At 39.3% G+C, this 23733-nt stretch overlaps 1 protein-coding gene across 2 annotated transcripts in view; it reads left to right on the plus strand.

The window, feature by feature from the left end:
• The window catches only part of brip1 (BRCA1 interacting protein C-terminal helicase 1), a 108775-nt gene that overhangs the window by 67681 nt on the left and 17361 nt on the right, over positions 1-23733 (plus strand). The window contains exon 26 of one of the 2 annotated variants that reach the window (XM_037074232.1): positions 22688-22896. The exons of the other annotated variant lie outside the window; for it this stretch is intronic. Coding sequence (XP_036930127.1) covers positions 22688-22750 — 63 coding nt within the window. The 3' untranslated portion in view covers positions 22751-22896. Of the gene's footprint in view, positions 1-22687; positions 22897-23733 lie in introns of those variants that run through there. 2 annotated transcript variants of the gene reach the window in all.

A 23733-nucleotide genomic window follows, 5' to 3' on the forward strand; every position in this document is an offset into this window, starting at 1 on the left:
TATTTTGGTGTTTTGCTGCTCGTCCTCAACTTGGCACCATCATCACAGATTTAGGGTGAAATGTGATCCATTTCAATCAGGTACGGCCTAATTCTTGCTAGAATACATTCATACGGTGCTTATGGTGAGAAGATGTAGAGAATAGCTGAAACTAATCTATAGCTCTCATGACATGTATTTTGTTTTGAATACACATGAACATATATAAACATAGCATAAAAAGTAAGGAAATTTGTGTTTGGTAGATGATGTCTTTGTTGTAACAATGCTACTTGGCAGTCATTCTCAAACTGTTGGAAAGCCTGTTTATTTCTCTTTTAAGTGGTGCCACTTTTGAAAGGAACATTTGTGTTGATGAGCAGCAAAGTATGTGTGAGTATGCAGCACCAATGAAAACTCATTTTCTGCCAAACAGCTTATTCTGCTGCTGACTCTTGATTGGTCTTGTTTGGTTGATTGGATGATTGAGGTATGGAGAAACAAGACATATTGGCAATTTAAAGATTTTGTAGTCAGCCAACGGGGTTGTGTTGGTCACTCTGGCCCAAGCTGATCCCACAAGTGTTCAATGGGGTCGAGATCAGGACTGCCGGCAGGCCATTCCATCCTCTTTACTCTCAGTTCGGTCCCAGACTGAAGTTATGGGGTTGCCACTTGTTGCAGAATCTCATCTCGATATCTCTCTGCATTGAGATTGCCTTCCATGATGACAAGTCTTGTTTTCCAGTGAGGGAGATGCCACCTAACACCATCACACTGCCTCCACCAAGAGATGCTACTCTATTGGTGCAGCATAGCAGTCTCCGCATCTCCTCCACACTTTGACCCTATGATCCAACTGCAGTAGACAGAATCTGAACTCATCGGTGACCATAACTTTCCTCCACATGTTCAGATTCCAGCGCACGTGTTGCCAAAACCAGCGCAAACAGGCCTGATGGTGAAGGACAGATGTGGTAGGTCTCCTGGAAGCCCCGTGAGACAGAAGATTGGCTGTGTGCAGTCTGTTCCATATTGTCTGGGCAGTGAGCCGTCAACCATATCGTGTTGCAAAACTCAGCTGCAAATCCGTAGAAGACTGCCTAAGGTTCCTAAATGCTGACAGGGTGTGATATGTAACTTGGCCTTCATTTTGGAGATGGCCCTAGGTGGAACACCAGCTTGAAGTTGCCCCATCGCACAGGCCCAATCCAGATCAGTCAAAAAGGCTCGCCGATACCCCGAGAATCAGGCACCTGATTGTCAGCACCTTGGGGTACCAGAAGCTCAAAACAAGAGTCAGTAGCTGCAGCAGAATAAGCTGTTTGGCACTGGCAGAGAAGATCTGGGAAATTTTTCATGGACGCAACCCACATACTCAGCTCTGCTACTCATCCCACAAATGCATGTTCATTACAAGTGTGACACCATTTAAAAGGGAAATAAACTGGCTATCCAATGATATAAGATTGTTACAACAAAGAAATAATCTACCAACACGAATTTACTTGCTTTTTCTGATTAGTTTATTTTTATATTTATCCAATTGGTACTGCAACAATAAATTGATTAACCTTTTATTTGAGGATTAACAGAAAAATAATCTGCAACGATGTATAATTGAAAATTAACCTATTAAGCCACAATGGAGCCCAACTGGAATATTTCACCTATGGTAACACATAAGTGAAATATATAGTTTAGTACCAGAGACTTTTAAACACATCAGAATCAGAATTTCTTTTATTTGTCCTGCAAATGGGGAAATGTTTTCATCACAGCAGCCGAAGGACAGTGGAATTATAATAAACAATGATAATAGTAAAAGAATAACCAATACAATAAAAAAGTAAGAAATAGATATTAACACATATACATTGTATATAAATAATGTTTTACACTGTTAACAGTGTAATTGTAAGCAGTATAAGCAGTACTGTTGTCGAATGATAATAAATATGGGTATGTGAAATTGTCCAGTTTCACATACCCATATTTGTCCAAAAACCCAGTTTGTCCAAAACCACAGAAATGTGGTTCTTTTATGACATAGTGCACATGCTAGGTCTATTGGTAGCAGTGCTGGTTGTACAGTCTGACAGCAGCAGAGAGGAAGGACCTGTGATACCTCTCCTTCACGCACTTGGGGTGTATTAGCCTATCACTGAAGGAGCTGCCCAGTGCTGAGATAGTGACCTGCAGGGGGTGGGACTCCTGCACCAGCATCGATGACGATCTGATCAGATATTTCAAGCGTTCCCTTTATTAGGATTTCTTGATTATTCAAATAGACCTCGTAGTTGCAGAGGTGCTTTGTTAATTATCAGAGCAGAGCAGAGACACAAAATAGAGGCTAGTTCTTAACAGGTTAACCATTTAAGTCAGTTTTCAAACAGATATTTTATACATCAGTTAATGAAAAAACACACAAATCTCCCATATATTAATGACCAAGGTGCCTTGCTTCCAGAGCAGATATGAACTACACTTTGAAGTTAAAATTTAAAGTTAAAATTTAAAGCATTTTTGTTGATTTTTTTGCTCTTCTGTTGCCCTATGTAACTGTACACAACAACAAGAATAGCGATGTAAATGATGGGGAATTTGTAAACAACGGCAAATAAATTATAATGAAAATTACGAAACGATGAAAAAAATGATGACAATAGAAAACATTTAAACAAGGAAAAATTGGCAAACCAAAAAAAAAAAAAAAACACCCCCAGACAAAATGAAAAATGAAAAGGGAGCCATGGTAGCCGATTCAGGTATTGGAATTGGATCAGACCTGGAAAAAAAGGCAGATTGGCTCTTGTTTCTTATTGTTTCTAGTGATGTGGTCTTATGAGATCCTAGCATTTAACTTTATTTTTGCCCAAGTTGTGATAAACTGGAAGTAATTTGATTGGTAAAGGCATGAATGGTCTCCAGTCTGTAAATAAATACTGTTCTTTTCAGATTTTAGGCAAAACATTATGCTCATTTTGTTCATTCATTCCTGTTCATTTTCACCACAGACATTGTAGTATCATAACCCATTCTCAGAAACCCTCATCACTTTAACTCCATCACATAAATTCATGCTATAAGGCATGGAGCTGATACTGCAGGTGTCCTCTGGAGACGCTTCCAGTGCCGCCAGTCTAATAGGAATTCAGTCACGCATCAGTGTCCACAGCTCACTCTCAATAACCCATGTTCGTGTCAGAAAACAAAGGCTATGGGCGTCCCTGCTATACATAGCCGCTGGGGCAACCGGACAACACCTCTAAAGCAAACAGGCTAACCCGCTCTTTATAACAGCAGCATAATACTCAGCCTTTGTCCTTTCCAATCCTCCACCCTGGTCCTCCTGCTCCATAACAGGTGCCACTTGAAGTTGCTTTTCTGATTCATTGTTTTTTTTTCTATTCCAAAAGCCTGTCTCTTTTCATATTTGCCCTCCTAGCTGACTTTGTAGGTGATTTTCTCTAAATGTACTCAACAAACCTGCAGCCTTTTATTTTATGTGGTGCAATGAAAGCACAGCTTAGTAATTGTGCATTTGTGTGTGTGTGTGTGTGTGTGTGTGTGTGTGTGTGTGTGTGTGTGTGTGCTTGTGTTTGTGCTGCTACTATTATGAGAGGACACATGTTCTTCCTGAGGAAGATGACACTGCTCTATCTCTAGGTCCCCTGTTTTGTTCAGTGATATGGGTGAGACAAATATTCACTTCAATGTGATATGATCATTTTTTTAAATGTTGAGCATGAGCGTTATATACAGACCTTAGAAATAGTAGTTTGACCAAATGGTCCTGGGAACTCTTAATTACAACTGAGCAAACTCCATACACAGTGGCTATGCAGTGGATGGGCCATGAGTCATTTTTTTCTTTAGCATTTGGTGATCATTTGAATTCATGGATGTGTTATTCATAGACACACAGAGACACACACTCGCTGACTTGGTATAGTTTTCTTTTTAGTTAGTGGCTGCTACTTCGTATTCACAACCAAAACCCTAACCTAGACATTGTTCTCAGACATAATTGTTGATACTTACAGGTTGCCTTTTTCATGGGAGTTGGTAGTGAATCATTCCCTTAATAATAATAATAATAATAATAATAATAATAATAATAATAATGATACGGACTTACATTTAATGTGATTAAATTTTTACTTCTGTAATTTATGAACCCATTTGTAATCACAAATGGGACATGAGTTTTACTCAGAGCTACAGCAGTGAGTGTTTGTAGCCATCTTTGACAACCTATTAAAGCACCAGTGTCAGGTTTAATAGCAATTTTAGCTCACAGCTATTAAAGTCTGATGTGAAAGTGTTAAAGTTGAGGTCAGAGTAGCTGAGTTTCCGGATATGACAGGCTCAGATTGTCATTCGATGTGTGTAAGAACCTTATGGAAAGGATCCCCACAGAGACAGACGTTCTGTTTACCACAAACAGCCGTTATACTGCTCTTTTAAAAGCCTCCAGACTCCATTGACAAAAACAGTAATTTGCAGAACACAGGAGTTGCTGGTCTACCGCTGCCTCAGTTGGTTAGTTTGTTTGTGTTATCGTTTGACTTTGGTGTTTTAATACGTTAATTTGGATCTGAAATGCTCAGGCTAACGATCAGTGTTCCTTTGCACAGCCTCTTTCCTTAATCTTTTGATGCTCTTAAAAATAATTGATATTGACGCGTATTTATGTCATTTTTCAGTGGTGGAAAGAAGCTAATTGGACAACTCACACCCAAGCTTGAAGTATTATACCCCTAACCCATCACTTGACCCCTTGCAGCCCCCGGTGCCCATGAGCTTGGGGTCATGGGTTATATGAGGTTTCAGTGCATCATGTAGCCGTCATTAGGTCTCTGTAACGGTCCCCAGGACCTTTTGTGTAATTTCAGTGCTAATCTCAAACTCCACCCATCCATGAGGCTATTTATTCAGAGTTTAGGAGGTTGCACGACACCCATATGACGTATGAACTGACTTTCGTGTTATTGGAAAGAAACTGTCAGTTAAAACTGAAACATGAGCAGAGGCATATGTTTAAGTGGATATAATGTGATAGTGCCAGAGCATAGTTTCTGTTTTTTTTGGTACATTTTTTAGCGTATTTTTTTTAAGCAGACAGAACTGACTTGACTGGGAGTGAGGGAGAAAGAGAGACAAAGTGAGTGACCGTAACCAATGTCTCTGAACCGAAAAAGTTCTATTGTAGTACATGGCATGCATCTTAACCACCAGTATGCCTCACTGGGACATATGCCCACTTACCAGAGGCTAATCTGAGTTTACCAGAAAGTAGGTAGGTGTTTGGTTGACTGAGGCTCAAGAGGTACTGCAGGTCATCCAGGAATTGGAGGTTCGCTCGTTCAATTCCTTGGCTCCCTTTACTGCATGTTGAAGTATCATTGAGCAAAATACTGTACAGAATTAGCTGACTAGTTCCCTTTTATGGATAGAGTTCCACACAGTGATTTCATATACAACTAGGGTGGCTTGCTCATGTTATTGTGCAAGGATTCATGGGTAGACTATCATCAATGTTCTGTAAATTATTATAAATATTACTATTATTTGATTTGATTTGATTTATTCATTTTTCATTTCTTACAAATTTATCTTGCTAATTAAATGTTGGATTTGGGTCCATGTGTATGTCTAGACACATTTAAGTGTTTGAAAAACATAATCTTTCTTTAACCCTCGGTTGAAGACCCAGGGAATGAAGGATTGTCAAACTAACTTTTCATTTTTAATTAGCATAGACAACCACCTCCCACCTTCTCTTGTTGTTGTGCTAGTTAAACCAAATATCAGCATCATTCTGCATTCTAAGGTCAGTCACTCCTTCATGTGATCATAATAGTACTTATGTTTGAAAGTTCATGTTGGGTTACACACTGGTAACCTGGAACAGTTTTTGTGTCTTACAGTTTTATAGACGGTGTTTGCACAAATGCTGTAAAACTGGGAGGCAGAGAGAAGAGATGAAAGGCAGCGAAGAAAGGAGAGCATGTCAGTAACTGCTATGTTGATCCCCGTGTACCAGAAAAGCCATACATCAGTCAGTCATGTAGGTGGCAGAGGTGCAGCAGCAAATAACTTACCAGAGCTAAAGCCATTGGATCATGAGAGTGCAAACATGATTATTGACAGAAACACAAAAGGAGGTTTAAGGTAGTCTCATCCCAGCTGTGTGAAATTTCAACCAGACACCGCCATGTGCAAAGAGGGGGGCGGTTGACAGTGCTGGAGAACATGCGGACCCACCCCCACACCAATTGTATGCAGTTTCCTTTATTCTCTCTTCTTGTAGGTTTTAATTATGACCCACTTTTGGGGGGGACAAAGCCCCACACACCGCTGTTGTTCGTATAATAGCCGCGTCTTCAATTGATAGGGCAGCCTGTATTTTTCATGTGTGTGCATCCGTGTATACTGATCACGGGGCAACCTAGTAATCCTTTTTCTGTGACACAAAGGTGTTGCAGACATGCTGTCTTTGCCTTCGCCCACCTCCTGCTTGAGTCGTTAAGCCTTATTGCCCTTAACACAGTGCCCTGCAGAGAATGAAGTCATCCCATTTGTCTTACTCATTATGGACAGAGTGGGGCACTGTTTCCCTACTTTACCTAAACAGACTGACGATTGAGCTGTGAATTTGTGCCTCTAGCCTCCAGAGGCTCACCATTGGGCTTTGTTGGCAGGTTTTACCGTGATGTCTATCGGGTCTGCCGCAATAAATAGACATCTGTTTCTTAAGGTAATTCTACTCATTTGGCATCCCACTCTAAAGTGAGTGGCTTACCCAGAGACAACAAGGCACCACCATCATTCAGTTCATCTTGTCACCTTTGTTTTGCCAATCTGTCCAAACAGATTTACTGTTACTGAAATTAAGTGCATGAAAGAATGTTGAAACAAGTTAATGAGACGGCCAAGAGTTCCAGGATAGAGACACCATTTATAATGACACAAGCGGCATTTCTGGGCCTAAACCAACACTGGTATCCCAGGGGATTAACCATTAACAACAGCAGTTAGCAGGAAAAGATTGGTCACTGCTGTGTGTGTGGCTGATCTATAGTTTGGAGCCCCAGCTGAGCCTTTGGTTGTTCTGAAACCATTTACTATTATGGCACTGCTTTAGCGTGCCACATAAACATACAGAGACAGATTGTAGCCAGACGCTTGTGTTTTGCTCAAAGTGCCGCTGTGTGAAGAGAAGCCACGAGGAGTTTATTTTGAAAAATGCCAACAGAGATGACATCAGCAGAGTGCATACATTGTGACTGCTTAGCTTTGATTTTTAGTATCTGGACCTTATGTCTCTTTGCTTAGTTGACAAAAGGAATCACTGGCAATTTACAGTCATGTACAATTTGGCAGTAAAATCATGTAATTAAGGTATTCGCTGCTCTTTGATTTGGACTTTATCTTTGCACAGATTCTGCTACTATATACATTCAGTCACCGGTTTATTAATTTGTTGAAGTTGTGTTGATTCACATTTATGGTTCTGATGGAGTGTGTAGTTTTTGGTGCTTTGAATTTGAATGTGTTACACGAAGAGGGTGACCATAATTGGTGTGAATTGGTTGGAAAAAATATGAGAAACCTTTTAGCTAGGTATACTCGATTAACTAGTGAGTGTTTGGGGCCTGTGTGTGACAGTTATACAGAATCAGACATGTCAAAATGTGCTTAATAGAAATCACTCTCACCACAAAATAAATACATTATTTAATGCATCTGCTGTAATTCTCCTTTTTACGACTTCTGCATAATTCAGCTGTCTTTTAACTGTATTGTGTAAGTTAATGCCTGCACGTCTTTAACTTTGTGTAAGACTACCTTATTATTCACAACATGAAAGTGCACCTGCCGCATCATGAATCACAACACACAAACCCAATTTTTAAAAACATCACTATCCATGTATTTAACTCTGCATTATGCTCAGTAAAATGCTATCATTTTCTGACCGTACCATACAGTTCTATTTGTCGAGTACTTGTCTTTACCCACTTAGCCATTACATTCGCATTGCTGACTTTCACAAAATATTTTGTGAAAGTTCCAATAATCATCCCCCTCAAATCATTGTCACAATATCAATATCAAGGTTATTTGGTCAAAAATATAAAGAGATTTGGTTTTGACTCCCACTCCCATCATTTATGAAGCACTGAGGAGAATTCAAATGACTGAGATGTATATTGTGTACATTGATAAAGCCTAAAAGTGTCAAAGTATCATTATACTAAAGCCCACACATGATGGCGTCTTGATGCAAATCAACATGCTTTAAAGAAGGCTTTTGGGATAATCTAACAGCATCCTTTTCTCAGTCCATGGCATCAGACCAAGCTGTGTTCGACAATGTTTGTAACACTAAAACACTATTTGTAATCAGTTTATGCATTACTTAACCAGGTGTGAAGAGGTGTCAATTAAAGTAGAATATGACTCAAGTTCTCTTTATCTTTCACAGAGTCACTGCCACCACAATTTAACTGTACAAACAAGGACACCCTGTCAAATGCCTGTGTGCCAGTATCCCAGTGTGTGCTATTGATTGGCTTTAGAACACATGGACAAGCATATGTGGCTGTCTGGGATCAGGTACAAACAATATGCCCCCAACCCTAACTCTTTCCTTCTTACTATACATGTGTAGCCTTCTACCATGTCAGGTTCATTTAGACATTCATTAGCATACTGTACTGAATAGCTTTTACTATGGTTCTCCAAAACAAACATACTAAGTTGTTCTTTTAAAGTGTACACTCTACTAGCAAAAGACAGTTCTGTTTTGAGTAACCTACTACATGTGTTAACTAATTAAAACATTGATTGGTAATGTCACTAAGGGTGTCAGCTCCTCAACTGTACAAACCAAACACAGGGATTCCCGTAAATAAACATCCCTGAACACTCTCACCTGACAAGCACACACGAATGTCAGTGAGGCAACACATGCAGAGACGACAAGAATAAGCTGCAAAGCAAATGAGGGAGTGGAGCTTAAATTGAAAAAAATTCTCAGGCAGGGCAGCCTGTGGGTGTCAGGGAGAGCTCTGCCTCTCACCTTTTGAATTGTGTTTGCACACACATGTGTTTGCTTGCCTGTCTGTGTGTATGTTTGCTCATAGGTATGGATAAAAGTGTAATGTTTGCTCGCTTAGCCTGCTTGACAGCTGTCTCTCACCTAAAGCCCTATCCAGTTTGGGCCTTTCAGCAGCACTGAGTGCTAATGGAAAAATAAGCTTTGGAAGGAGAGGCAATCTGAGAGAACTCATCAATTTGAAGTCAGACCTTTGTATTCAGTGACTTTGAGAAATGGACTTTCATGGATCACTCTCCTGTGAAGTCTTCCTCCACCCAGTCAATACTGTCTTAATACACACCTGTGACAAAAGTTATTTCATATTTAAACAAGACACTAATTAACCTGTTTAATTCCAGTGGAGTCTGATGATGTTCATCATCAAGGCTTAATACACTGCTGATGGCATCTGCATCTCTGTTTGCGCACTTTATCCTATAGTGCTGCTGTTTGTTCTGGTCTGTAATGTGTGACATACTAGTCAAAATCAACAAGTCCTCAAAATCAAATGACAAATATACGTTCATACATTCATCCATGTTTTCTGATCTGACATAGCTATCTGGAGGACATCATCATCAGTCTGTGCCTTCAAAACCATTAAAAATCACCACTGGAGGAATAAATTAGTTTTATGATGTGATGGTTAAGGTTTGGTTATGCCTCAAAACCTGAGCTTCAGTTTATCCATTAAAGGCCATTTTTTGTTTTTCGCATGTCAAAATTTAAGCCTGATCATGGAGCTAAAGACATGTATTCACCACAATCATTAAGACATACCCTCTTGGGACAATGACCATCCACAGCTGCACTTGCTGACGTATTATGACACATATCTACATAACTACTTATTGTAATGTTTAACGATGAAATGAATCAAGGAGCTGTCAAGTTCCAATGTATACAGTCGAACAAGAAGTGATCCATCCTTCTGAGGTTTTTTTTTTTTACTAAAATTCTCCTATTGTTATTCCAACCAGTTTTTCTTCCAGCACTAGCAACTATCCTGGTTGTCATCTCCAGATGCAGCCAGACAGTTATCTATTCAGACGCACAGACTGGACTCACTGCACTCAAGTGGTGTTTAATCCCTCCTTCTCTCTCCCACCCTTCCTCTGTGTCATCCTCTCTCTCACACATACAGGGCTGGGGACATGCTCTTGGTGCAGCAGACACACTGTCTTGTTAATTTCCTGATAGCGTAATTATATCAGGATGTTGTTTGTGCTATCAGAAATGTTGCTAGTCATTGTTTGGGCTGTGTGTGTTTGTGTGAGATGAGCGCCAGTGATAACAATCCTTGGCTCCATGCTTGTGCTATCTAAGCCATCAGAGACATCAGTTCCTACACTGTGGCTTCTTCGCATAACACATCCTTTCGACCACCTCCTTGTTTTCATTGATTGAGACGCATGTTGTAAGGAAAAGCTCAAAGTTAGAGCAGTTAAAATCTGATATATTATTGTTTCCGCTATGCAGAAACCTCAGGAGAAGCTGTGTTTGCAGGGTGGACGGATGTTTTTCAGAGGCAGAAAGAGGACAGAGATCCTATCCAGCCCATTAACTGTAATTGTGCTTGTTTAGAGTTCATTTGACAAGGAGTGGGGCCCGTACCACGAAGGCAACGGAAGGGGAGGTGTCATCCTCTCACATCAGACATGAGGCTCAGAGGCCAGGAGGAGAGGAGGTGCAAAAGAGTTTAGGTCGCAACGAAAAGGGAGTGCAAGATGGATGTGATAAGTTCCACTGCTGCTGCCCACCCTTCCTGGCCCTGGTGATGATAATCACTCAGCTTGTTTTGCCTTCACTACCTCATGATAGAAGCCAAGGGCTACATGACAAGACTCTAAACAAACACTTGAGATGATAAAGGACAGACGGCTGGTTCACACAAGTGAGACCAGTCATGCTCTAAAAAAGGCTGTTACACTGGAGACACACTTGCTTTTACTGCATTCTCTCTTCATTACTTTTCTAGCAATCGTGTAATCTTCAAAGAATCCTGTTAATTTACAGTGTAGAATCACTAGCAGACAGATGCTGTTCACTTTGTTTAGTGAAAGGAACATAACCTAGGACCAGTTCAATGCAGAATGTATCCTTTTGGCTTGAGACCGGAGATGAGTTGTAAGCACTGGGAGAACAGAGGCAACAGTCACTCCAAAAATCTGTCCCTCATCAGACTCCATGACTTTAGAGATATAATATGTAAAGAAACCGGAGAAATCCACAAAGTGATAATGTACTTTGTTTGGTTGCCTCTAGCCATAACTTCCGGGTGAAAGTCAGAGAGTAAGGAAGGAAGTCTTCGATTAAAGAAAAGGTAATGCTGTTTTAAACATTCCCTTGTTTGTGAACTTTCTCGTTCATATAGTCCAATCATCATACGTTTGACAGCTCCCCAAACAGCGGCCAGATTACTTTACACTCAAATATACCAGTAACATTTAATATAATAATAATTCATATCATATTATTGTTTGGCCATTTTGGAACATTTTGGTGCCATCTGTGCAAATCTAAAATTTCTCAGGTACCAAACTATGTATTTTAATTATATGCTACCATAGGTGCTAAAAAAACAGCCAGTTGTGCTCCACTCGGTCTTAACAGGTTAAAGTCAGTTTCCCCTCCAGCTCCCCTCCTTACTCCAGAAGATCTACAGAGGTAGAGGGCACTCTTCTACACAGTGTGCCATGATGTACCGCCTTGTTCTACGGTAGCCCATAATAGACAAATCAAACACTGACCTAGAGAGGGCCGCTCTCGTTTTTTGCGGCCATCATGGGGAGGGTAAGATGAGGGGTTTTAGGTTGTTAGTAGTCTGCAACTTTGCTGCTAGATGCCCCTAAACTGTTGTGGTTTCACCCCAACTGTAATGATCATCTCAGCTGAGATCACTTAAGGTGTTTGGATGTCCCCATGTCGACACAGTCGGGAACAGTGCTTCCGTGACAGCTGTTAATTGTTCTGTCAGACTAACACAAGTTCAGGTTACTCCCACCTACGTGACGTAAACAAGCTTGTACGTGTTGGCATATGTCCTGTAAATGTTCTCTGCCAATGGCTGCTGTCAGAATCCTTCCTCGACCTGTTTTGGAACACATTATGGAGTTTTCAATCCGACATAATGAGATCACCCTTTAAATACCCTTTCAAACAGCTATGCTAACAGGATGTGTGACCCGTTCTTCAGCCATTTCCCCGATCAAACTGGCCACACTGCGTTAAGTAGACACCTGATTTGATGGTCAAGCTTTGTCAGATCGTCACAGCCTAAGCCCTGAGGGGATGAGCCACAAATCACCTGCTAAGTCTCTTTGGAGTCAGAGCTAAGGACCTAAATCCCCAAGTTTACCTTTCTTACCTGTGCTTAGTCCTCTTAGTGTGCGCTCACATCGCAGGACACAGAGCTGTGTCCTGGAAAAGGCGAGCATGTAATCCAACACCTGCTGTAAGGACACCTGGTGTCCAGATTTTCTGCAATTGCATGGCAAGTGCATGTCCTGTTTTTACACCTCCGTTGCTTTGCTTAAGAGCAAAATATTTGTATTTCCTGTACATTTTTTCAGGATTTTTAGTTTAGTAGAACAATTTTGGCCAGTTCCCTTTGTCCTGTCAAAATGGCATCCTTTGAGTCATTCATTTCTTTTGATTTGTACGACCTTCCTCCAAAAATCTCATTGCAAAGGCAAATAGCCATAGGGTTGATTGGAATCACTGTTAAATGGCTTGATTCTCAACAAATATGGCGTAGTATACTGTCAATCCAGAACTTCTCACTTCTCATTTTTACTGTTTCCTCCAGGGAGGGTGTTTACAAGATATTTTTACAGGAAATGTAAATGCCTCTCTGGCTGTGAGCTATCTGATCATGTAATTGGCCTGTTAGCATTTATTGTCATTACATGATAATGAGACATGCCCCTGTGGCCCTTTATCTGAACTGGAACACCAAACTGTTGTCAGTGTTTCACTGACATCTCTGACGCTCATTATTTAAGTCAGGTTATGGACTTAAAATAGTCAGTTATGAGTTATTTTTATCTAAATGTGTGGTGGCCAGCTGAGGGTCTTCCTGCCCCTTCTATTTTTCCCATGGCTGACTGGTCAGGGGGAAACTATAGATGGCAAAGGGAATCAAAATTAAAAGAGGACTTGAAGACTTTTATTCATTCTAACTGGGGAATGTATTATTCATTTTGATAATAGCGTCTTTAACATGTTAACACCTGTTCACTCTGAGAGAAGAGAAAACCTGTTGTGATCTTTTTTGTCGGATCCCGTCATGAGCTGTACCTGCATCTTCTGCCTCTCACCCAGCCTTTCTTTAGCCACTTAATCACCTTCAGGGGGATAGTTCCTCCTATGGATAACCTGCCTGTCTGCAGAGTGTGATCCCCGGTAAACCGTACTTATCAAACTAAATACTTGATCCGGACCAGGCCGGCAGCTAAAGATGAAGGTCTAAGGGGCCAGCTCAGAGCAGTGTGATTACAGACTTAATGGAGGACAAACATCTTAGTCGGATATATGTGACCGCTCTGCCCTGTGAATCCTACCTTTATCTGACCCCTTCTGGACTGTAGCCTTACCTGATCCTCTTGGAGTATTTCATGCAGCATGGCAGAGTCAGTTCAGTGTTGTTGTTTTTTCTCAAGATATAGTGATATGACTTGAAAATCAAGTCATGCACTTTTTTTTTTTATTAGTGTGCTAATGACTCATTCATTATATGCTGATAATATAAGACCAATCTCAAACATTCAGTGAGTCATGAGAAAAAAATGAAGAGTATCAACACTGTGATGCAATAAATCATGCAAGAGGGGGAAAAAAACCTACAAATAGTATTTTGTGTGTACCCTGACTAGGAGAGCATGTTTCAGAATATGAGGTTCACTTATTTTTAAAATACAGATTATGACTGCGACTTCATCAATTGACACCTCAACAAAAAAAAAAAAAAAAAAAAAAAAAGTTCGAGTTCCTTGATTTTTTTCCTTTGATTAATTTTTGGGATTTGTCCAACCCTGTAATAGTCAGTGAGACATGATCTGCAAGCATTGCATGTTGCTAGTCTTTTTTGTAACTTTAGGACACTATGCACCAGCAATGCACTTACTTGTGATTCATGTGACAGTAGCTTTTATTCTGCCAGGTTCTGTTTTATGTCATTAAAACACATTCTCTAATTTTACTTCAAATGAATTATTCATGCTTTTAAAAAAAACAAACAAACATCAAAACTGTAGTTTACTATTCATATAATGCTGAATAAATATACTATGCAATGATAGTTTGACATCCCATGACAAATGCGGATGCCGTCCCTATTTGACATAACATATTTCAGCCAGTAGAGGGTATAAGTGCTCCAAGAGGAGATCCTCCTACTGCTAAGACTCATTGTCTCATTGCATGCCATTACCCTGCAACACCACATCCCTGTCTATTTGTGTGTGTGTGTGTGTGTGTGTGTGTGTGCGCGCGTGTGTGTGCGTGCGTTTGCTGACGTCATACGAGAGCAGCAGGAATCAGTGTCACACTGCACACCACTCTGTTTTTTCCCTCTTCATCAGCTGGGGCTCGGTCACTGGTAACTGTGTTGAAAAAAGCAAACTTTGTAAGTGAGAGATCTGTTATCTCCTACCTGTGGGTAAAGATCAATAGGAAAATATTTAAAGGGCAATCATGAAAACTTTAACAAAAAAGTAAATCTGAGGACATTTCTTTAGTTAAATCTGAGGACCTTTCTTTACTTTTTTGAGTTTGTTAAAGAGGCACATGTACTTTGAAAGGGCCCACTAAGCCGCGATGAATATGGGTGGGGTGGAGGTGGAGGGGTTTAGGTCTTTGTGTCATGGCGCTTGCCTTGAAAGCCAGACATCAAATAGGCTCCAGCCAGAGGTGAAAGAGGGCTGAGCGGGCTAAAGGAAATAATTAGGGATGTAAAGGGTGCACCTCAGAGCTCACTTGGTTGAATGCGAGGCAGGCGTGTTATCAAGAAACATTTGACTGCTGACTACTTATCTGCCTTAGACACAATTAGACTTTAAAAAAAAAAGTTTTCTATCATGCATATTACATGTTAAATCTGTATGCTTCACTTTGTTGCTTGTTATCAAAAATGGTAGCGATGACTAGAAGGGAGAGCAGAAGGAAGTCAAATTCAGTAGATGGCTTATTGAGGTCTTACTCACTGTAATCTGAGTTGGATGGGCCAACAACAGCTAAACAGTTCCTGCTTATGCTCTAAATTTGGAACTAGCTTTATATGTAGAAAGTACCTAGAAACTTTTACTTGAGTAAAAGTAAAGATAATGTACTATTACTCTGGTAAAATTGAAAGTTGCCCATACAAATAGCGCTTGAGTATCTGATATTAATAGTACTTTAGTATCAAAAGTGAGAGTAAGAGAAAACCATATATATATTTACATATATGTATATTCTGTAGAGATCGGCCCATTATATGGTGGTATGTCAGTATTTCAGATTATGAGATCGGCATCAGGAGTTTTGCCGATTTTTGGAGCCAGTGTTTTGGGATTTTTTTTGTTTCTTTGTTTTTTCATCCGATTACAGTATTCATTTAAAAATGTGCTACCGTGGCTGATCCAGCGTGCAATCTACGACAAAATTAGTTACTAAAGTTAAAGTGAATAGCTGAAGTTAGGAAATGTACTAGGTTACAACAATGTTCTTTTACAATGCACAAGTAGTTGTTGTCCCTTAAAGTTAAAACAGAAACTATATAAATTGATTATTTATGGGTGCTAGTTGTGAGAAAAGTAGATTTTTGAGTCTCATTCCCAACAAACCAATGCATCCGTTTTTTGATAAGTTGGGGAAGAGACTCAAAAATCAACTTTTCTTGCAAATAAGCGCCTTTAAGTCATAAAAATAGAACTACTTCTTTATATTTGAATACAGAGGATTTGTTGAGCAGTCTCACAGCCAGAGGAAAGAAGCTGCTCTGTAGTCTGGTGGTATGTCAGTATCTCTTACCAGATTGCAGCGCGGTGATTTCATTAAAGAAAAAAACTATTTCAAAAAATGTAATGCTTTCATCCGAGTTTACTTTGGTTATATCTACAAAAGCTGTTACAGTTTTAAGAGGAATCAAAGTTTCTTATTCAGTTGCAGGCTGGATATCCAAGTCCTTATTTCAATGTTTCAAATAGACTGGGACCATAATGTAAGTCAGTAGATGCACATGTAAGATTTTTGTATATGTTTCATTTGTGTAAAATCATATGAATAGAATTGTTAGATATAGGGCCACATAAAATCCCCTTGTCTTAACTTCATTGATTTTTAGGTATGTTCTACCGTTTTTATTACAGTATGGTTCAAGTGTTATTGTTGTTTCTCAACAATAATACTTGACAGTGACATTTAGCCTTTTATTACTCACTCATTTCCAAAGGTGAAGTTGATTTCTGCATAAAAGTAATTGCCTGCAACATGCCAAACAGTACAGAACAGGATCCTTTAACAGCGTTTCCTCAAGTACATAAGTAGCGCAGCCAAAGAGAAAACACAGCCAGATAGGGAGGTCAGGAGGCAACCAGCTGTTTAACTTTATAGCTCAGTTTTAAGTGTTGAACTGCTTTATATGTGGTAGCAACAGTTTAGGCTTTCTGAAATACATGCAGCATGGGCCCCTTAAAAACAGTTTCCATGCCAGGGGTCAACACAGAATCTTGTGAAGATTCCAGTTTTCAAAGATCCTAAATATGTCTTTTATTGTATTGTATATTTATCTATTTTTTCATGTGTTAACATATATTTGTTTGAACACTGCAGCCATAAAAATGTTTGTGTACTTTTTACACGTAGGGAAAAGGTCATAAATCTTTATTGAAGAGCTGGAACAAGCAGAATGACTTAAATGAGTGTCAGACAGAGTTGAATAAAATGTTTTGTAACAACCTCAAAGCTACTTAAAGGGGAAACAAAGGAGGAAATTTGAATGTTTGGAGATTATAACTACAGTGAATACATTAAACCATCTGGCCCAGGGGGCTGAATAATTACCGTATACCAAGCTACACTACTTTAACAGCGCACTGGGACAGGGTGTAGAAACTAAACAAAAGCCATTTACCTCATTTATTATGCGCATTAACAAACAAGGACGTGTCATTGTTTTCAGCATATTCACGTAGAAGAGACTTTTCTTGTGTAATTAGTATTGCAAAATAGCTCTTACTAAATACAAACAGTCTGTGTTTCTGTGTAGTGTAGTGTAATGTAGTCTGTTGGTTTACTATTTGAATATGAATATGAACTTTACCCATGGTGCTGCTGTCACTGATGCTGAAACAGTACATTTGGTGTATGGGTCACTAGCTTGCTTTATTACTCCTCGAATAGGTTGGGGTCGAAGGTGCTGTTACATCTATAGCATAATGAATGGAGACACCATACTGTAAATGATTATGACTCATCACTGTGACAGACAGGATTGTCACAGTCTACAAGTACATTCATGTAAACATGATGAAAATGTCCAACTGTCATGTGCTGTGTAGTCTCTCAGTGTAGCAGCTGTAGATCTGTAAGCTTCCTGCTTGTTGAACACGCATGACTTTGACGTCTTCTTTTCTATTTTTTCATTTAAAATACATAAGACACTGCTTGTATGTGACATTGATTCCTCCTTTTTCTGAGCATTTAGAGACAAAGAACAGTTCCTGCATGTTACAACAAGACTGGTAAACTGCACTCGATGCCCAAAAAACAGATGTGATACCTGTGAAAAACAAAACACTTGATCTGAAAGGATCCTGATGACAGTCAGTCAGATGTAGCCTTAGTGATACATTTTTCCTCTGCCACGATTATGCCACAACAAATGATCACAGCTGATAGCAACTCTACTTGGATCAACTGGGGTCTGAGATAGGGATGCAAATTTCAAGCAATTTCTTTAGCTGATAGTTGGCTGCTTGATTATTGGTTAATCATGAATAATATATAAAATTATTGGATGTTTTCCCATCAGAAAATTGTTTCAACCACTGATGTGATCTATGTTATTAGTGTAAATCAGAGCGGGTTTCATTGGAAGCTAAAAGAACAGATAAATTAAACACCAAGTTACTTGAATGATGAACTAAACGACACAAAATAACATCTTCATTTTCAATGCTTAGCTCCTGTTTATCCCCAACTGGCCCGTCAAAATCCAGCCCATATTGAGGCTCCTAAATTTGCTAAATGTGATAATGTCAGTTTGTATTTTTGAAATGACAAATTACTTGTATTGTATTTGAATTCAATTCTTATACCAGTAATTTTAAAAATGTTTTTTTTTATATATATTTGGTAATCAGCTAGCTGTTATTTGTAATTTTGCAAAATACTTTTTGCCATATTTGTGCACATCTCACAACATTAGTTAATGCATTTTTAATCGATTCATTTCTTAACTGCGATTGATTGGTTGAATAATGATTAATAATTAACATTCCTTGTCTTATATATATTAACACAGTGAACAAAGACCAACTGCTACAGAATGTGACTATACTCAGACCTGATTAGACTGAATATAATCTTGATTTGACCCAACTCAGGTTGCTGGTCAAATGTTGGATACTATGAATTGGTGGATCAGTGCAAAGTATACTCTGAGCAGACCTTCTGTCTCAGAAGCATCTTTCCAAATGTTTTAATGTTCATCAACTGAGTTTCAGGCTGCATTGGTTTGGTTGGTTGTCCATTGGTTTTTCCTTATACCTCTTTTCCACAGGTCAAAAATCCATCTTAAACTCACTAAGCTCAGGCTTTTGTGTGCAGTGGAAATGTATGAACTGCATTTATACGCGGGTCAATTGACTCTACAGTAGACCCAGGTTTTTATCATCGGTTTGAGACCTGAGTGAACAAGTTAAATCTGCCGCGCGACGTGATGAGACATGATCAACATCCACTGGTGGTGCGTGAATAAGGAAAGGAATTTGGGATTTGGTCTATTAAGGATGTTTTATTGCTGCACACAGTGTTGGAGGTGGAGCCACGCTCATTCCTACAAAAGCTACTCAGTGGTGTTTCGAAGCCAAAAAACCCCTGACTTGCTATGAAAATACCTAGAATTTATTATTTAATCGTGCGGCTCCTCTAGACTTTCTGAAATGTAATTGGACCGAATGGCTCAAATTATCATATTGAAGTCATTCCCCGGAGTTTGTGACGCTCAAAAGAATTTATCCACCATTTAACAGATGCTTCTTTAACAGCGGGTCTGTTCTTGTTTTCTCTTCTGTGACAGCTGTTTCCGGCGCATTCATGGCGTGAGACGTGACATCAGTGACGTACTATGTTACACTAAAGATAAAAAAAATCACAGATGGGCTACCTTGCCTGCGGAAAGTGGGAATGAAGCCAATAGGGGATTTTTAGCGGGCATACCCATGTTTTAAAAAACTGTGTAGACCTGCTAATTTTGGTGGTATTTTAGACAGTTTGGTGGTATCTCTAACAGTCTGACCTTTGGAAGTGATTTGTCCCTTTGAACCATGATATTGATACAACCGCCTTTCATTGTATATATGCCAATAAAAATTCATTTTTTTAATCCAAAAATTGATTTGTCTAGCACTGAACCCAGTTCATTGTTAGTGTTTCCTGAGCACGCTAGCTGGTAGGATGATGAATTGACTGCACTTTGTTGACATTTTGACTCAGTAATGGTATTTTACATAGCCAGTTTTAGTTATGGTTTGTCATAAGATGATTGCAAATAGCTAGATAGTAAATGACAAGCAACTTTTTATTACCTAACTTTACTATACTAAGATGTTGACCTTCATTTACCTTAAATGTAGTGCAGTTAGTGGCATACGGTTGGCATGCAAAGTTTATCTTTGGTTGTCAGTTTTCAGCTCATAGTTTGTTGAACAGGGCCCAGATCTGCTTTTCTTCCTCCTGTTGGGGCGGGAGTATGGAGTATGGTCATTTTCAGTCCTTGTATGCCTTTCCTGACCTGCCCTCCGCCATTTGTCTCTCCCAGTGGGATGTCCAATGAGTTTCTTTGAATACTGTACATTGGAAAAAAATAAATAAAAAAAAAACCACATCTGCACTCTCCCTGGATATATTAGATTACAAAGAGTTTTTGTTTTTTAATGCAGTTGATGTTTTTGTTTATTTTTATTGACCAAACATCCGACCACAGAAGACATAAGACAAAACACAAATGTATACATTCTGTAAAGCAGTGATGGAAGTACTTTTCTTTTCTTTTCTTTACAATACTACTGTGTAGAAAATACTTAGCATTGCTATCCAAAATATACTGAGAGTACCAGAATTAAAAGTACCATGGTTGACTGGAAAGGAGCGCAAATGGAAATATTACAGTATCTCAAAACTGTAAGTACAAAACTAAAGTAAATGTGCAGTTATTTACCCTACTGCACAGTACTAGGCATTATGGGAACACACCCCTTCCATCTGAAACTAAACAGAACAGAAATCAGTGCGACATTGGACTATACAAGTTTTATCCACTGTACCAATTTCAGGACAAACCTTGTGTTTTTGACACAAGCTCTGAATATGTGGCTGTTTTCTCTGAGTTAAATGAAGGAATATGCCATTTATGAAGTTCTCAAATAAATAGTATTTCCAAACTGTCCCCATGTTTTCAGGTAACGTTTCTCTTTGAAACTAGTTTTTCCAAACTGTCCCCATGTTTTCAGGTAAAGTCTGTCTTTGAAACTAGTTTTTCCAAACTGTCCCCATGTTTTCAGGTAACGTCTCTCTTTGAAACTAGTTTTTCCAAACTGTCCCCATGTTTTCAGGTAAAGTCTGTCTTTGAAACTTTTGAGAGCTCCATGAACCACGTGACTGCGTGGCGATGAGATCAAAGAGTGTCCCAACTTAAACGGTGCTGGTTTTAACAAAACTCCCCTTTTCAAAAGAAAAAAAATCCACCCAGTCATAACAATGCTGTGTTAGAAAGCAGTTAACACTCAGAATCATGCTTGAATAATGCAGAAAAATATATATATGTTTGAAATGTAAACAGTGAAATGCAATGAAGGGTCATCAAGAAGAGAAATTACCTTTCACTTTTTTATTTCACAAGCAGTTCTAGAACATTTTTGCACCAAAGCTCCTGATAATTTATAACCCTTCTTGGCAGAGGCAGAGCATGGCTGTCTTTGTTGTGCAATCTGTAGTGTTTCACTGTCGTTCTCCACAATAGTATTTGAGTATCTGCATGTCTTATTTTGGTATGGATTATGATGGCTGTTTGGGTTCTGATTTGTTTCATAGAAAGCTTCAAAGCCATACTTTGTACTGTATGTTTGTCTCTGTTCTGCCAACATTGTATTTCTCTTACAAAAAACGTGTTTGTCCGATGTAAAATGTTTTTGTCCAATTTGCAAAGTAAATAATCTCTGACTTTTTCCTGTCTACATCTCTAATCCAGGAATTTATTGTCATGATTATTAGTTTTTACAGATGCTTTCATCTAAAGCCATTTTGAAATGCAAGGATCCTGTTTTATTCAGCAGATTTAGCTTTGGTTTATACTGCTGCCAACCAGCTGTATGTTTGATCAAGGGACACAAACACAGTTTAATGTCCCTCCACAAGAGCTTTGAACCCATAGCGTGCCCTTTTGGCCCAGTGCACAAGCCTCCCACTCTTCTGAGCAGTGCCCGCTGTTGGTAATCCATCTCTGAGTGTTGTGTTCTTCTGGCCTCCTGTACACAATGAATCATTTTTATGAAGAAGTAAGGAAAAGAAGACATGAAACACCTCAGCAGTTGTTCACCTCAGTTCACTGTCCTTTACTTCGAGTAGTGCACAGTGTTGCCTTGTACTTGTGGCACATGGATGGTAATCTGATGGAGAGCCAAATGAGAAAACCCCCAGACTTTCCTCATCCTTCCCATGGCAGATCTTTCTGCATGTGGATCAAATCAGAATTATCCACTAATTGACTATTTACAGGGCTCGAGAAAAGCCCTAATGGACTTGATATTAAATCCCCCTCAGATATTTAAAGTGTCTTTTTGGAGTGGCTTGCCGAAAAACGGGCTTTTTCTTTTTTACAAGACGGCCAAGTTAAGCCCGTCAGTGTGTCGGAATGGGCCAGCCCGGCCCAGGCGGCTGTTAGATGGGATTATGGGACGACAGTAGGCAAGGGCAGTGCTACGCAGGGGAGAGGGGAATGGCCAGATCTCTCCCCAATGACTTCCAGATGGACTGCAGGCCCAGGTTCTCTCACTGGAGATACATACTCAGCTTGGTAACCTTGTGCTCCATAAGGGGCTTAAACATGGCTTCTTTGTAATGAGATTGACTGGGGTTTTATGTGGAAAGTTAGATAACATAAATTTCAATATGCCTGCCCTGCCCTTTAATGCACTATTAAGGCTTTGACTAAAAACTAAGTTCTTCTAAGTGAAGTCAGGGATCTTGCTTTCCTTTCAATGTCAGAGTTCCTCACTTAATGTTGCAGTTGTTTTGGATACAGCTTTTCACAGTTGATAACCAATCGCTATTTTATGTGATGTTTTTTTCTTTTCTTTTTCTTGATGAAATTATCAAACTGTTTTGTGATTTTTACAGATATGGCTGGCCCCAGCAGCAGTCCGTTTTTGCTCTCTCATACACATTAATGCTGAAGCTTGAAAGAAGTGCGACAACAGCATAGAGTCTTTTTGTTATTGTATCATTTCTTAGATTTTGGTGCCATTATTTTTACAAGATGACATTTAGTATACCTACTGTATGTATGAAACTGTACCGTATCCATACTGTTCAAATAAATGGGTTCCCAAGAAGCACGACTCTTAACATTATTTTACAATGCACTCTACGCAGATTTCAATCTTATATTAACACAAATTGCTATATAGCATACCCAACCCAGTCTCTTTGAATGTACTACTCATGTAATAGAGCACATTCATTCAGAATGTGATATTTTACATCTGCCTTAGTTAAGGATATGTATTGATAATGAGCTTTTTTGTTGTCCTGCACTCAGGATGTCCACCACCCACCCTGATCATATTGTGTGGGTATAAGAGCATAGCACTTTCCTTCACTCAGAAAAACTTTGTGAGTGAACATAATCCAGGCAGCAATTAAATGTCCCTCAAACATATTAGTTGTATATGAACATAATTTCTAGGAGACAGGGTTTCCATACCAGTGGTTTTGCATGTTTTGTTCAAATTACTGCAAATCACGTAGTTGTTTTTTTTTGGCGGGGGTGGTGGTGGTGGTGGTGGGGAGGTTGCAGTTGTCGTTCCAGGCAGCCACTGGTTTCCATTTCTTTTCTGTATCATATGTGTTCTCTTTGAGGTGAAACATGTTGACAAAAAGTTGTGTGTACTTGACTTTCACTGCGATGGAGTACACACATTAAAACAAGTTTTGATTGTTTGTCATTTGATTCTATACCACACTGAAACTATAATGGCACTTAGGAGAGCACATACATCTGCCAAGGCCCAATAAGTCACCTTTGGTTCAGTCGAGCATAATTCACTGTCTAACTGGACAGCTCTGAATCAGTCTCATTTTGAAACCACCCTTAACTGCTTAAACATCATTTAAACTTGTACTCACTCCTAGATAGCAGCCACCTAAATACGCCTGATTTTTTT

This window comes from Acanthopagrus latus, chromosome 2 (assembly GCF_904848185.1).
Source record: "Acanthopagrus latus isolate v.2019 chromosome 2, fAcaLat1.1, whole genome shotgun sequence".
Classification (NCBI taxonomy): domain Eukaryota; kingdom Metazoa; phylum Chordata; class Actinopteri; order Spariformes; family Sparidae; genus Acanthopagrus; species Acanthopagrus latus.